The sequence below is a fragment of the Oculina patagonica genome, chromosome 8, assembly GCF_052425735.1.
Source record: "Oculina patagonica isolate OP01 chromosome 8, crgOcupat, whole genome shotgun sequence".
NCBI classification, from domain to species: domain Eukaryota; kingdom Metazoa; phylum Cnidaria; class Anthozoa; order Scleractinia; family Oculinidae; genus Oculina; species Oculina patagonica.
This window is the reverse complement of record NC_135765.1, coordinates 4,807,583-4,820,733: the sequence shown is the minus strand read 5'-3', so window position 1 is coordinate 4,820,733 and position 13,151 is coordinate 4,807,583. Positions and strand designations below refer to the sequence as shown.

General features: G+C 37.4%; 2 protein-coding genes across 5 annotated transcripts in view; one reads left to right on the top strand and one right to left on the bottom strand.

Annotated features, from left to right (window-relative positions):
• The window catches only part of LOC144664117 (uncharacterized), an 85,136-nt gene that overhangs the window by 56,265 nt on the left and 15,720 nt on the right, over positions 1-13,151 (top strand). The gene's annotated exons all lie outside the window — the stretch shown is intronic.
• Positions 1,750-12,912, bottom strand: LOC144662766 (uncharacterized). 4 transcript variants are annotated; one of them, XM_078523662.1, is made up of 4 exons: positions 12,571-12,912; positions 5,208-6,297; positions 4,647-5,013; positions 1,750-3,177 (listed from the first exon to the last, which is right to left on the bottom strand). In XM_078523662.1, exons 3-4 carry the CDS (start codon positions 4,989-4,991, stop codon positions 2,365-2,367), a joined length of 1,158 nt encoding a protein of 385 aa, XP_078379788.1. In that variant the 5' UTR covers positions 4,992-5,013; positions 5,208-6,297; positions 12,571-12,912; the 3' UTR covers positions 1,750-2,364. The 4 variants fall into 4 exon arrangements, with proteins under 4 accessions (XP_078379788.1, XP_078379786.1, XP_078379785.1 ...); XM_078523660.1 differs by having other exon boundaries at positions 4,647-6,297; XM_078523659.1 differs by lacking the exon at positions 5,208-6,297.

Sequence of the window (13,151 nt, the reverse complement as noted above, 5' to 3'; positions counted from 1 at the left end):
TGTCGCACCAAGACGGCAAGAGCAGGTTCCAATGATCATGTTTGTGTTGATATATAATTTATGTTTATTTGTCACTGTGTTTGTACACAAAAGATAACTGGTTTTATTAAATTTGCTGAATTTACTGTTAGTACGTGACAGTGAAATAATTATTGGAATTTAGAAGTGGGCCGGGCGCTTCAGTTTACTTTTCGCTGTCTTTTGAAAAACAGACAACGGTTTTCTGACGTTTTGGAAAAATTTTAAAATCCAACATGGCGGCTGTTTTAACATCACGATGTAATTGTCACGTGATGTGACGTCGTCATCCCACGGCCGGGACGTATATCAAAAGATAGATTTTTGGACATACTATATATAATATAAGTTTCATTGTGATTGTTCAAATATTCTGGAAGTTACCGAGGGAGTGTGGAATCCGCCCCCCGCCCCCTCTGAAAAGCCCTGTCTGAATAGGGTTAAAATTCGATTCTTGAAAACGAAGTGATATTAAACAATGGAGCTTTTTTAAAAAAAATAGTACTTGGTTTAGAATAATCGAATTTTAACAAGGATATCATTTATTATGTTTATTTTAATTGTGTTTTCTCCTCTAAGTTATTTTTCAAATTATGTATATTTCCTTGTTGATTCCCACTTGCGCGCCCGCGACATTTGTTGCTGAAGCCAATAATGTTTTCTGAACTTTTCAGAAACGTTTTGCTTCCGTTGCAAATTTTCTCTGTTTGGGCGCCAAGAAATCAATTTTGGGAAACAATGTTTCCGCAACAATATTAATTTTTCCTCGTTTGCCGGGGCCTTAAAAAGGGCTTGTTGGCTTTGACCCTGTCGGCTCTCTTTGTAAGATGTTAGAGGTAAACACTAACACTAAATTAACAATACAATTATTCGAATGTATAATTCAACTTCAAACATATTTATAACATAGCGCGTGTGCTGTCCCTATCTAATTCCTGTTCAGCGACCATGGTATCGGCCGGGCGTACCATCAGCAAGATGACGTGTGCAGTTGCATTTTTGCTCCGTCGAGTTTTATAACTGCGAGTTCACGTTGCTTACTTTCCGATAGTCTTAACAGCAACAAAACGGCAGAAACTAGTAAAGAACTTTTAAATTTTCCTCTTGGCGTTGACCTGTTAGTCCTTTAAGCCAGCATGACAGCAAGCAAGAGCAACGAAAACGAACCAGAACAGGCGCGCTTCCCAAATTTATCCGAACAAGAGCTGCAGCCAATTCTAGTAGACAGGTATTCAACAGCAACTAAAAAGTCCACAACTTTTTCTGTGGCAATATTTAATGGAAACCATTTCTCTGTTGTTGTTTTTTTTTACGTCTGTTCAACCTGCCGAAAACAAGTTAATATAATTACATAGTCGTTAGCATACAACAGCAAACAATCCGAGACGCGAAAACTGTTGTTGGTGACTGACGTTTTGAAAACCTGTTTTCGTGCACAACTTCGTAGCGGCTTTCTTATAAAAATTGGTTCATGCTTTTAGCTGTGCGTATATCGAGTTATAGATTCACTTGGGAAGTTTGGAAAACATTCAAGAAGCTAGACTGAGTTGCTCTTGGCTACTCCTCGAGCAACTCTTACGCATCTCTCGTGCTCTCCAAACTTTCCGCGTGTATGCATAACTCAATATACGCACGCTAAGAAATCTTCGCAAAGCAGTAACTTACCGAGATCGTTTCAAATCGACCTGAGGAGCTGGAAAACATTGAAAACATAACACAGAAACTGTGTAATTAAATTTTATTCGTTAAATATTCGAATTTATACCTTCTAAAACAAAACTGTTACGAATAACTTCTAACATCAAGTGCGTCTTGGTAAATACACGACGCAGAAAACTCGTGCGTTGACAAATACAGATTTTGGGACCCTGCAACTCGATACAACATTCACAATCAGTGCAAGCAAAAGAAAACTTTGGAACCATTAATACGATACTGACGTAAATGTCAATCAAAAATCTGAAATATTTTACTTAACATTATTGCAGTGCATCTACCAGGGTCAGAGCATCATTACAGTTCAACATGTTAAAGCAGTGGTCAACTACAAACATCACCGTCATGGCTACATTTGACGAATTTTGGTCATTTAACGTTGTTGTTTGCAGAGGAAGGAGAAAAAAAAATGTGCCCAGATTTATAACGCACACACCGGGAAGCAAAAACTATTCTGCGAAATATTATCTTGTACAACAAACCCCTAATTAAAGAATTTTTCGATATTCATGGCAGAATTTCAAATAAGCAGCATACAGCGCAGCAGCATACAGCTACCTAATCCAAGAATAACGAAAGGAGGGGATGCGAATATTTATATGTACAGCAAAGCTTTTTTTGTTGATTTTTTCATTTCATATTACCAATCCAGTGTTGTGTGGTGGAAGTTTGACTGGAAGTGCATCGAAAGTTCACATTTACATGATCATAAAATCCGAAATTTTGTTCATATCGAACTGCTCCTGCCTGTCCATTAAACTGACATCCAGCACTTGCACTCAATTCACTGTTAATATGCCACATCTCACCTTTTTGCCACGTGCCTGCGGTGCATTCTTTACATTCAATATCCCGGATGTTTATGACCTCATAAGTGCGGCACTGTGCTTGCCATACGCCAAACAGATCGTGGCCTGCCAATTTTGCGCGTGCGTAGTCGGTAAAGACGAGGCCCTCATCCGGGAAGTTGCAAGTGGCTCTGAGATAAGTTGATGCATTGGCAAGTGACTGCATATGGGGCAAAGACAACCGATAGGCGCCCCAGTTTATTGCTGCTACCTCTTCATTAACCGGAAAGTCAACACCAAATCTCTTATACTTAAACTGGTTGTTGTTCGCCAAAGAATAGGACTGTATTAGCGTCCAAACATAACCAGGCTCAGAATAAAAGTCACAGTAGACTTGAAAAGGCTTCTTCTGCGAATCGTACACGTCAAACTTCCCAGAAATCTTTGCGCCATTTGTCGCCAGATCCTTGCAGTTACGAGGATACGGCTTTATTTTCTCACACCGCTGACCGGTATAACCAGCAGGACATGTGCAGTTGAACCTCACAGTGGTGGGGTCACAAATCTCCTCACAAGTCCCCCCATGAAGACATGGATTGTCCTGACAGCATCTGTTGACACAGCGATCAATTCCTTGGGAGAAGCGTCTACCATGCTATAAACAATGATATTTATCAATTATTCCATGAGCGCGCGTTGGATATGAGATGATGCATTGCTAGCTTTCTGATTGGCTCACTGAATCCATGGTATATTGCAACTCCTGAGTTTTGATTGGTTAACAGGTAATGTAGTCCAGTTCCTGAACTCTCTCTTACACGCGCCCTTTATAGGGGCTCAACCCAGGAGCGCGAAGAGGGAGTCCAGGATAACTTGCATGTGCATGCTCACAACGAACCAATCAGAAGCGAGGAGTGTGGCGTCACTTGCTTTATAGGACGCGCGCGCTAGGTTAAAAATGCTCGCTCAAATGACGAATTCCACTAGGCGACCAAGCGCGCGAATAAATGCAAGAAATTGCATCCAAAACTAATTCAATAAACAGCTACAAAATACTGGGAATAGTTGACGGATAGCGATTTGTGTTTTGGCCGATAGCGTTTAGAACACATTGACTGGAAAGCTTGGCTTTTTTAAAGTTATTCCGGTGTCCCTGCTTTAGAACACGGTCGCGTAGTTGATCTCGTCAGCTGTGCGCGCGCGTTTTCAAAAGTGCTGCCAAATATGTTTTTTCCCCCAATTTTGGGGGGAAAACTAGCGCATGCGCATGCAAGTTATCCTGGACTCTCTCTTTGCGCGCCTGGGTTCAACCCCCATATAGGGCGCGCGGAAGAGAGAGTTCAGAGACTGGACTACAGGCAATGGTATTTGAACTCATGGACCACAAATATGGTAGTTTAAAGCGACGAAAACAACCAATCAGAAGCGAGGAGTGTGGCGTCACTTGCTTAGGATGCGCGCGCTAGGTTAAAAATGCTCGCTCAAATGACGAATTCCACTAGGCGACCAAGCGCGCGAATAAATGCAAGAAAAAAAAATTCTTTGCTAAATTGCATCCAAAACTAATTCAATAAACAGCTACAAAATACTGGGAATAGTTGACGGATAGCGATTTGTGTTTTGGCCGATAGCTTTTAGAACACATTGACTGGAAAGCTTGGCTTTTTTAAAGTTATTCCGGTGTCCCTGCTTTAGAACACGGTCGCGTAGTTGATCTCGTCAGCTGTGCGCGCGCGTTTTCAAAAGTGCTGCCAAATATGTTTTTTCCCCCAATTTTGGGGGGAAAACTAGCGCATGCGCATGCAAGTTATCCTGGACTCTCTCTTTGCGCGCCTGGGTTCAACCCCCATATAGGGCGCGCGGAAGAGAGAGTTCAGAGACTGGACTACAGGCAATGGTATTTGAACTCATGGACCACAAATATGGTAGTTTTAAGCGACGAAAACAACCGGAAAGCTCAAATAATGCAATTACTTGGATGTTTCAATAAAACAATAATTCTACTCTTACTACTATATGTTGTACCATCTCATATCCAACGGAAAAATAAATATGTACATTCAATTTGTTTTTACAAGGTATAAAAATGTTATTACAAACCGGACTTCAAACGACTGTACTTACAATGCTGTACTCCCGCACCAGATCGTAATATTTTGCTCCCGCTTTGTATTTCAGTGCAGCAGGCTTCATCTTTTTATTAACCTCGTTAAGCTGGCAGTTATCTTTCTGAGTGTTATGTATGTAGTTCATAGAGAGACAGCGACAGTCGTCTTTGCACATTATGTGACACTGCGTGACTCGGTCCACTGTTGAATTTCTAATCACGTGACCCTCCAGGGCGTGGTCTTCAACAAGGTCCTGGTCAATGAAAAACTTAAAGTTTTGACAAATTTTATCGGCACAGACGAGGTGTTGTTTCGGCAAGTGAGCCAACACGATGAACGTTAACCAAAGGAGAGTCCCCATCTCAGTTTTCTAGAAGAACCAGCTAATTTAAAGAAAATACAAACTAGATAAACAGTTGGCACAATATATGAACGTTTTAAATCTTTGAAACCAGGTCGTAGGCCACTTAATTAAAAATTAAATACTTTGAATTATTTTGACAACATGTATAAGAAATCTTTCTGTTTAGTGAGAAAAGAAACGTTCTTTTTGAAATAGCGTTGTATATATACACACCTGCAAACGTGTGCTGCTGTTGGTATTGTTGTCGTTGTTGGGTTGCTGTTTTGGTTTTCAATTTTTTTGAGTTGTTATACTTCTTAGTACTATTTATCCTCATCGGGTCCATGAGGACTCTTGAGGCCCTTTTGAGTTGTTATAGAAAGGTGAAATCTTAGTTTTGTGTTTACATCCGAATGTATTTAATTCGCATCTCATCCAATAACTTAGAATTACTTTGACGTTTAAAACCTTTGAAAAAGGTCTCCTAAAATGAGTTGCGTAAATATATTTCAAGGATATGATAGCAAACACAATAACCACCATGCATTTGGCTTCAAAAATATGCACTGATATCATTCTCTGGACGTTACTTGTTCCTCGAAGATCACACTTTTACGGATGGGCGTTTTATTTTTATCATTTAATGGCAAACACTGGTGCAAATCAAATGTCATCTATCGTGCCGATCGTGTGCACGTATGGCGAAACCTGCATTGGAGAAACAAACGAAATTTCGCAGTGCGAAAGAGAACACGAGAACAAGAATCAGAACTCTGACCCAGTCCCTCACCTCGCAAAAAATCCTGCCCACTTATTCACATGGAACATCGCGTGTACCGAGAAAACTGCTTTTCGAAGAAATGATTGCATGCGAAATACCAACCCCAAAGGCTGGTTCTCATGTAATCGCCCCGATCGTTTCTATCGCCTCTGTCAAAAAGGTTTCCTTGCGGCGATTGGGGCGATTATATGCGAACGTTACACGAAGCGAACGTTACACGAACGATCGCTAACGTCTGCGGTGATTGAGATAGCCTGCAGAACGGGCGGTTTATTTTGCGGGTCGCGTGAAGCGCGACACAGCCAGCACGAAGTCGAGAGCGGAGCGCGAAGAACACATAAACCGCGGTTTATTTTTCCCTTTGCGCCAGCTACGCAGGCTAGTTCTGCAGGTTATCCCAATCGCTGCAGACGTTAGCAATCGTCCGTGATCTATCCTTCTCTTATTCTTCCCTTCTTCGCCGTAAAACAACAATATCTAAGAAGAAATGAGGCCACGAGTTTTGCTTTTTCATTGAAGGCTGCCATTGTGTTGGATCTAGGACTAAAATAATTGTTTTTCGTTGGTCTTCGCTCATACCAGGCTATCGGAACGAAAATAGGGGGTCTCATATGATAACCCGCGATCGCTTCTAATCGCTTCGATCGCTTACGGTCGTCTCAGTTTTTGCAAACGATCGATGCGATAGAAACGATCGGGGCGATCATATGAGAACCAGGATTAAACGAATAAGAACATTGTTACATCACCAAACTGTTCCCCTCGGAAATAACCTAATGAACAAAACCAAGCTGAATATGTAAATTTCCACCACTTATCACTATGATGACCATAGTGTGGAAAACGTTTTGGTTTTTAGAACTTAAATTATTTTTGTAGCCTTTTTATAAACAAATTCTTAACAACAAATATTATGACAACGAAAGGACATTAGTAGGTGGAATTATTGTATCTTATCACAACTGTTTTGCCACATCGCCTTGAACACAGCCACACGAACATTATTTTGTTTAATTAAAACAAAATGACAGTGTCCACAATATTCCACTCACTGTCACTGTCTCCTTGCTTTATGCAGATATTGCAAAAAATGTGTTTTTTGTCGAATATTTTAGGGTAGAGATAATTATAGACAGAATTGAACGACACGAAGTCCTATTACCAATTAATCATAAGTATAAAAAAATAGACAAAAAAAAAAATAAAACAAAAAAAATTTAGACAAGCAAATCCTGTTGAGAATTTATCCTCACTATGACAAAAAAAATTAAAAAAGACGACGACCTTTCAACGTTCGATTAACGTCATTATCAATTTCAAAAATGAATAAAATTAGGTACGACTATAAATTTACATGTATAAGAAATTCCTAAGAGACACGAATAAAAAGTAAAAAATGTCATGATGACGTAATAAGGAATTCGCACGCAGTCACGTAAAGAGTTTGGCGCGAGAAGAGTCTTTCTGAGTATTTAGCTAAGGGTTCAATTCCCTAATGAACAACATCTCAAATATTAAACAATCAAACTTTGATCTGCATTTTTTTTAAAACAGAGAATTGTTTCTCAGCCTTCGATAGGCCATGTTCCTCCAGGTGCTTTCCGATTGCGTGCAAATATATACCTTATTACGTCATCATGACATTTTTTACTTTTTATTCGTGTCTCTTAGGAATTTCTTATACATTTATAGTCACACCTAATTTTATTCATTTTTGACTTGAACGTCTTAAAGGTGTGGCCTCTAAGCATCATTTGATAGATGGGGAAAGTGTCAATTCCACATTGCTGGCTGGAGATGTTGCGGAACATTACAGACACCAATAACAGAATGGCAATAACCGGCATCTTCTACAGAATAAAAGTTATGTTACTGATTAGTGTATGATATGTCCATCGAATCTGTATTTCTGAAGATCTTCGGCCATTTTAAATGCCATCTTTTTATTATTGGAGTTATTTGTTTCCTATTGCTACTCCAAGAAATATATTTATTACTGGGACATACATTGCTGCTGCCTTTATCAAAATTTCCCTAGCTTGTGCGCGAATTTGGTTTGGAATTTCCCAGGTGAAACAACTGAAGATTCATCTTACGGTCATCCAAGGAAAGAGAAAAAATATGAATCGTTCAAACACCTTTTTTTCCGATATAATTGGCTATAGTGATAACGCAGGTAATAAAAATTTTCCTCAAATCATTAAAATACACCAACTAACTTGGAAGTTATTTGAATATCCTGCACCCTGAGTAAAGATGTTCAGCCGAGTAGAACATTTAACTATTTCGTTCCAGTTGTAAACTTCTTGTAGGTTAAGCGTACAAATTTGGCGATTAGGACAAAAACCGGACAGCAGGGTCTCTCACTTTCATTTATATTATCATTTTGTAAACAGGAGGACCTAACATTCAAGACATTAATAATTTATGCATGTATGCATGGCTACTTTTACTGTTCACACTGTAATTAAAGATGTTATAAAAATGTTACTTAGCAAAATATTTTAAATATGTTTTTACTTCGTAAATATTTTACTCGATATTCTTCACTTAAAACAATGATGTTTAAGTAGAAATGTTGAGTATTTAGTTTTAGTTGTAAGCTTCTTGTAGCTAAAGAGTTAATTAAAAGTGGGATGATAACTGATTCCTACGTTAAAATGTTATTAATATTTTACTTAGTATAAATATTTTTTACAAAGTAAAAGATATTTTACGCGATATTCTGCACTTGAAGCAATAATGTTTTAGTGGAAATTTGACTATTTGGTTCTAGCTGTAAGCTTCTTATAGTAGCTGGTTTTTAGGAGCATACACATTTGGCGGTTAGTACAAGAACTGGATGGCAGAGTCTCCAACTTTCATTTATATCATTAAAGACTTAGTAATTATACATGTAAGTAATTAAAAGTAGGATGATATGGGCTTCACACACTGTTTATAATTACGGTGCACATAAAGATGTTATAAATATTTTACCTTGTATACATATTTTAATTAGTGAAAAAATTACTCTACTTGTTATTTACTAGAATATTTTTCACACTAAGCAATAATGTGATTTTGCATATTTTAGCAGATAATGAACTACACTTTTCGGCGGTGTAGAGTAGAGTTATCAGCTAGGTCCCAAAATTGAAATATTCGCTTCTAAATCAAGGCCATTTTTCAAACTCCGTTCAATGCCAATCGGTAGTGGTCATTATATCCTTGATTTCGCATTTCCAGGTAAATAGAGGTAGAAATTGATATTTTTTTTTAGCAAACTAGAAATGTTTATGAGCAAATTGATATAAAAATTGTTAGTGTTCGATGCGAATGAAATATTTGACAGCGGCTCGAAAAATGCCTATTTTTCTAATTTTTCAGACGTTGCGGCGGGCCCAAAAGGGCAAAATATTTAATGGCTTCTAACGCGGCCAGAAAATCATTTTGAATCAAACCAAATCTGTTTAAGTTTTAGCCTCGGTTAAGCCTTCCAGTTGCCAGAGTTTCAGGCAAAATTATTTTTTGACGCGAATTTGAGTGGGTGTTTTTAAGAAAGACGGCCTCTTAAATCGTGATAATGCGAGCAATTTGATGTGTATTCGTACACCGAGTAAGCCTTCCTTGGGACCTTAATTCGCCGTAGGTTTGGGCGACTTTAAGCCATTTTAGACGACTTTAGGGGACACTAGGTGATTTTAGGCTACTAAAACTAAAATTGTAGAGCACTTTTGGCAGTCCTATTGTAGGTTGAACTCACTCAGAGAACAAAATATGTTATGCATAATTGGCCCATTTACAATACATTGGTTTTCTGGCAGTGTTATGATAAAATTTTTCATGTACCTGTCATTTTTATTTGTGCGAATAGTCCCTTAACAGACACTCCTTTACAGCGCGTAATTTTACGGGTAAAAGGCCTTATCACGGTTTTTGACGCCATCTTGATGAGTAGGCAAATCGGGTAGAAATTACAGTGTTTGTATGGGAATCCAACGACAAAAATCGTTAAAAAGATTGAATTCTGGTCGACTTATGAATTGTAAAGTTAAGATACTAGGCAAAAGTTTTTATTCGCCGAGTTTGAAGGATGCAGCTGGGCTAGAAAGCATTCAGTTACGTTTTTAATTTCCCATACATTTGTCTATATTTTTTTCCGCATGATTGGCGCGGTTTTGCACCAGTGTCGATTGAAAATGCGTGCGTTTATCATGAAACGTATAATTATTAAGCTGTCCCTAAAAACCGGTACAGAACATCAATTGTTAGCTATTGTTATATTTCACTTCTTGCTTTCGCCTATTTCTTTTTCTGCTCCCTCAAAATATGAATTGAAACATTCCAATAGCAATGTTTCTGAAAGATGATATTGTAACGAATTATTGGGTATATTCAAGGTACTTCTGAATATACCCCCAGGCATATTCAAGTTATTCAACTTCCATACAAGTTATTTATTACTGGGACATATATCGCTGCTGCCTTTATCAAAATTCGCCTAGCCAGAATCTCCTAGGTGAAACAACTGAAATCGCTCAACTGAAATCGCTCATCCGAACGAAGAAGGTAAAATAATACATGAACCCCTGAAACACCTTTTCTGCGATATAGATTTTCTTCAAGTCTGTTAAATACAAATCCTTTCTATTTTTCTAGTTTAAGTTGGTTTACTGTTACTTACGTGAAAGATAAACAGCGATGACACCCCTAACTTTGTAGTTATTTGAATATAAAGCACCTCACGCAAAGATGTTTAGTTAGAAATTTGGACTATTTCGTTCCAGTTGTAAACGTTTTGTAGTTTTAGAGCATAGAAGGGTCTCCCACTTTCATTTATATTATGCATTTACGAAACAAGACGACTAAACATTAAAACATTAATAATTCATCCATGTCAGTAATAAAAATTGGGATGATATATAGCTACTTTAACTGTTTACGCTGTGCTAAAAGATGGCATAACAAATTTTCTTGGTATAAATATTTTATAAATATTTTGCTTCGTAAAACTATTTTCTCGATATTCTGCGCTTGAAGCAATAATGTTAAAGTGGAAATTTGACTATTTGGTTCTAGTTATAAGCTTCTTGTAGTTTGGAGCATACACATTTGGCGGTTAGAACAAGAACTGGATGGCAGAGTCTCCCACTTTCATTTATATCATTAAAAACTTAGCAATTATACATGTAAGTAATTAAAAGTGGGATGATATGGGCTACACACACACACTGTTGATAATTACGGCGCACTAAAAGATGTTATAAATATTTTACCTTGTATACATAGTTGAATAAGTAAAAATATTTTACTCTACTTGTTATTTACAAGAATATTTTTCACATTAAGCAATAATGTTTATATTTTTTCTTTTTCTTTCCAATTTTAAACTTCTTGAAGCTTTGGAGAATACAAATTTGAACCAGATGACGGAGTCTCCTACTTTTATCTATATCACTTTGGAAAAAAGGAAACCTAAACATTAAAGACAGTAGTAATTATTCTTGTAAGTAATTAAAAGTGGGATATTATCGGCTACACACACTGTTTATAATTACCGTGCACTTAAAGATGGTAAAAAAAATAAAATATTTTACTCGAATTGTTAGTTACTCAAACATCATTCACGTTAATCAATAATGTTAAATGATTTTTTTACTGTTTCGTTCTAGTTTTAAACTTCTGGATGCTTTAAAGACGGTTAGCACAAGAACCAGATGACGGGGTCTCCCATTTTCACTTATATCACTTTGACAAAAAGGATGACTTAACATTATAGACAGTAGTAATTATAAATGTAAAGTGAGGGATATTGGCTACTTACACTGTTCACAACTACGGTGCATTCATTGTACAAATATTTAGAAAAAATTAAGTGCATGTTTACTGTTTTAGGGCATTGTCTTGGAAGAATCCAGACACCTGTCTCTTACAAGGAGTGAAGGCGGGAATGTTTATACTCTTAAGCCAGTTCAGTCCCCTGCAACTTTGTCGGTGCTTTCTTCATTTGTAACTGCCTGTTGTAGCTTCGTGCATTTTGTTTCAGTTAAATTTTTGTGTGAACAAGTTGTGTATAATTGCTGCCGAAGGTTAGAAACGCATTTCTATACAGTTTGGATTTTTTAAGTACTCGTTCAGTATTTGTAAATAAACATGTTATGTGAAGGAACAGTGACACGCAAAACAATTATTTCAAAAAATGGTTCTCGGTAAAAGCTACTGATAATGCAATGTTAAAACTCTGTGTGGTAAGAAAAAAAATAGCGAAATAGCAATGGTTCTCAGCTAGCAAATTTACGTTGAGTCGAAAACAAAACCAAACTGTTCGTCTCAACTCACAATAAATTACGCCGCACGCCTAGCAATGAAATAGACACTGGGTGAGGAGAGGACGAAGAAGAAAATTTAACTGCTTTACAAATTTTGTAGTTTGAATTTAGAACAGATTAATTGGTGATGGTACTAAGTTATGCGAGGACGTCACAGAATGTCTGCACTGAGCGCTCACAGCCATCTTTCCTAAAAGAACTGTGACAAACTAACCGTCAAGGCGTTGAAGGAACTGGAAAAGTTCGGCCAACTTTTTTCAAGTTTGCCGTTTATAATTCGTCCTAATCTTCCTATGTCCAAACCATTCTTGGACCTTTGCCATTACTTCTCAGTTTTGTGTTTATCTTGCTAAGAAAAGTATTATTTTAAGTTTTCCTTCAATTTGAAGTAATTTTTTTACATCAGAAAAAATACCTAATATATTGTGGCTTACATCGTCGGAAAGGCAGAATATTATTATTTATAGGTCAAAATTTCCTATTTTAAAAGGAATATTATGTTTACCTTGAGGACGAGCCCGGTAGACACGATCAACCGAATAAGGTGAATTCTTTTGCCTGAACGACACAGAACCAGCTACAGAATAGTGCCGCTAGCAGTACTGATTTTTACATCAAGTCTGTTTTGCACCTGAACATGACTGTGTTTTCTCTGTGCATTACATGTTTAATTAAACAATAATCTTAAAGTCGTCAGTCGGCAATATCTCTGTATTTTATTTATTTACCCTGCGGGACTTAACTCCCGTATCGAGGTGATTACAATGTTAGTAGACTTAATGGCTACTGGAGTGAGTGCAACTTAATAATCAAGGTTGTATTTATCCTCGCAGCACCTAACTCTGTTATTGGAGTTATCAAAACTTTTAACTTTGGAAACGTTTTGATAACTCCAATACAGAATAAAATGCTACGAGAATAAATACGGCTTTGATCAGTTAGTTGCACTCAGAAGCTACTAAGAGGGTCACCTATACTTTTTTACGTGAAACGTGATTTAAGCTTTTATACTTTCGTGACGAATGATTGACTTGTTAATATTCCAACCCTTAGTCGCTTGCATGATCTCATCTTCTGAGCGTAACA

Coding starts and splice junctions, on each gene's coding strand:
- LOC144662766 (XM_078523660.1), bottom strand. CDS start 4,991: ATGGGGACTCTCCTTTGGTTAACGTTCATCGTGTTGGCTCACTTGCCG. Junction 3,178..4,646: donor TGGTGCGGGAGTACAGCATT/GTAAGTACAGTC, acceptor CATTGTTTATAG/CATGGTAGACGCTTCTCCCA.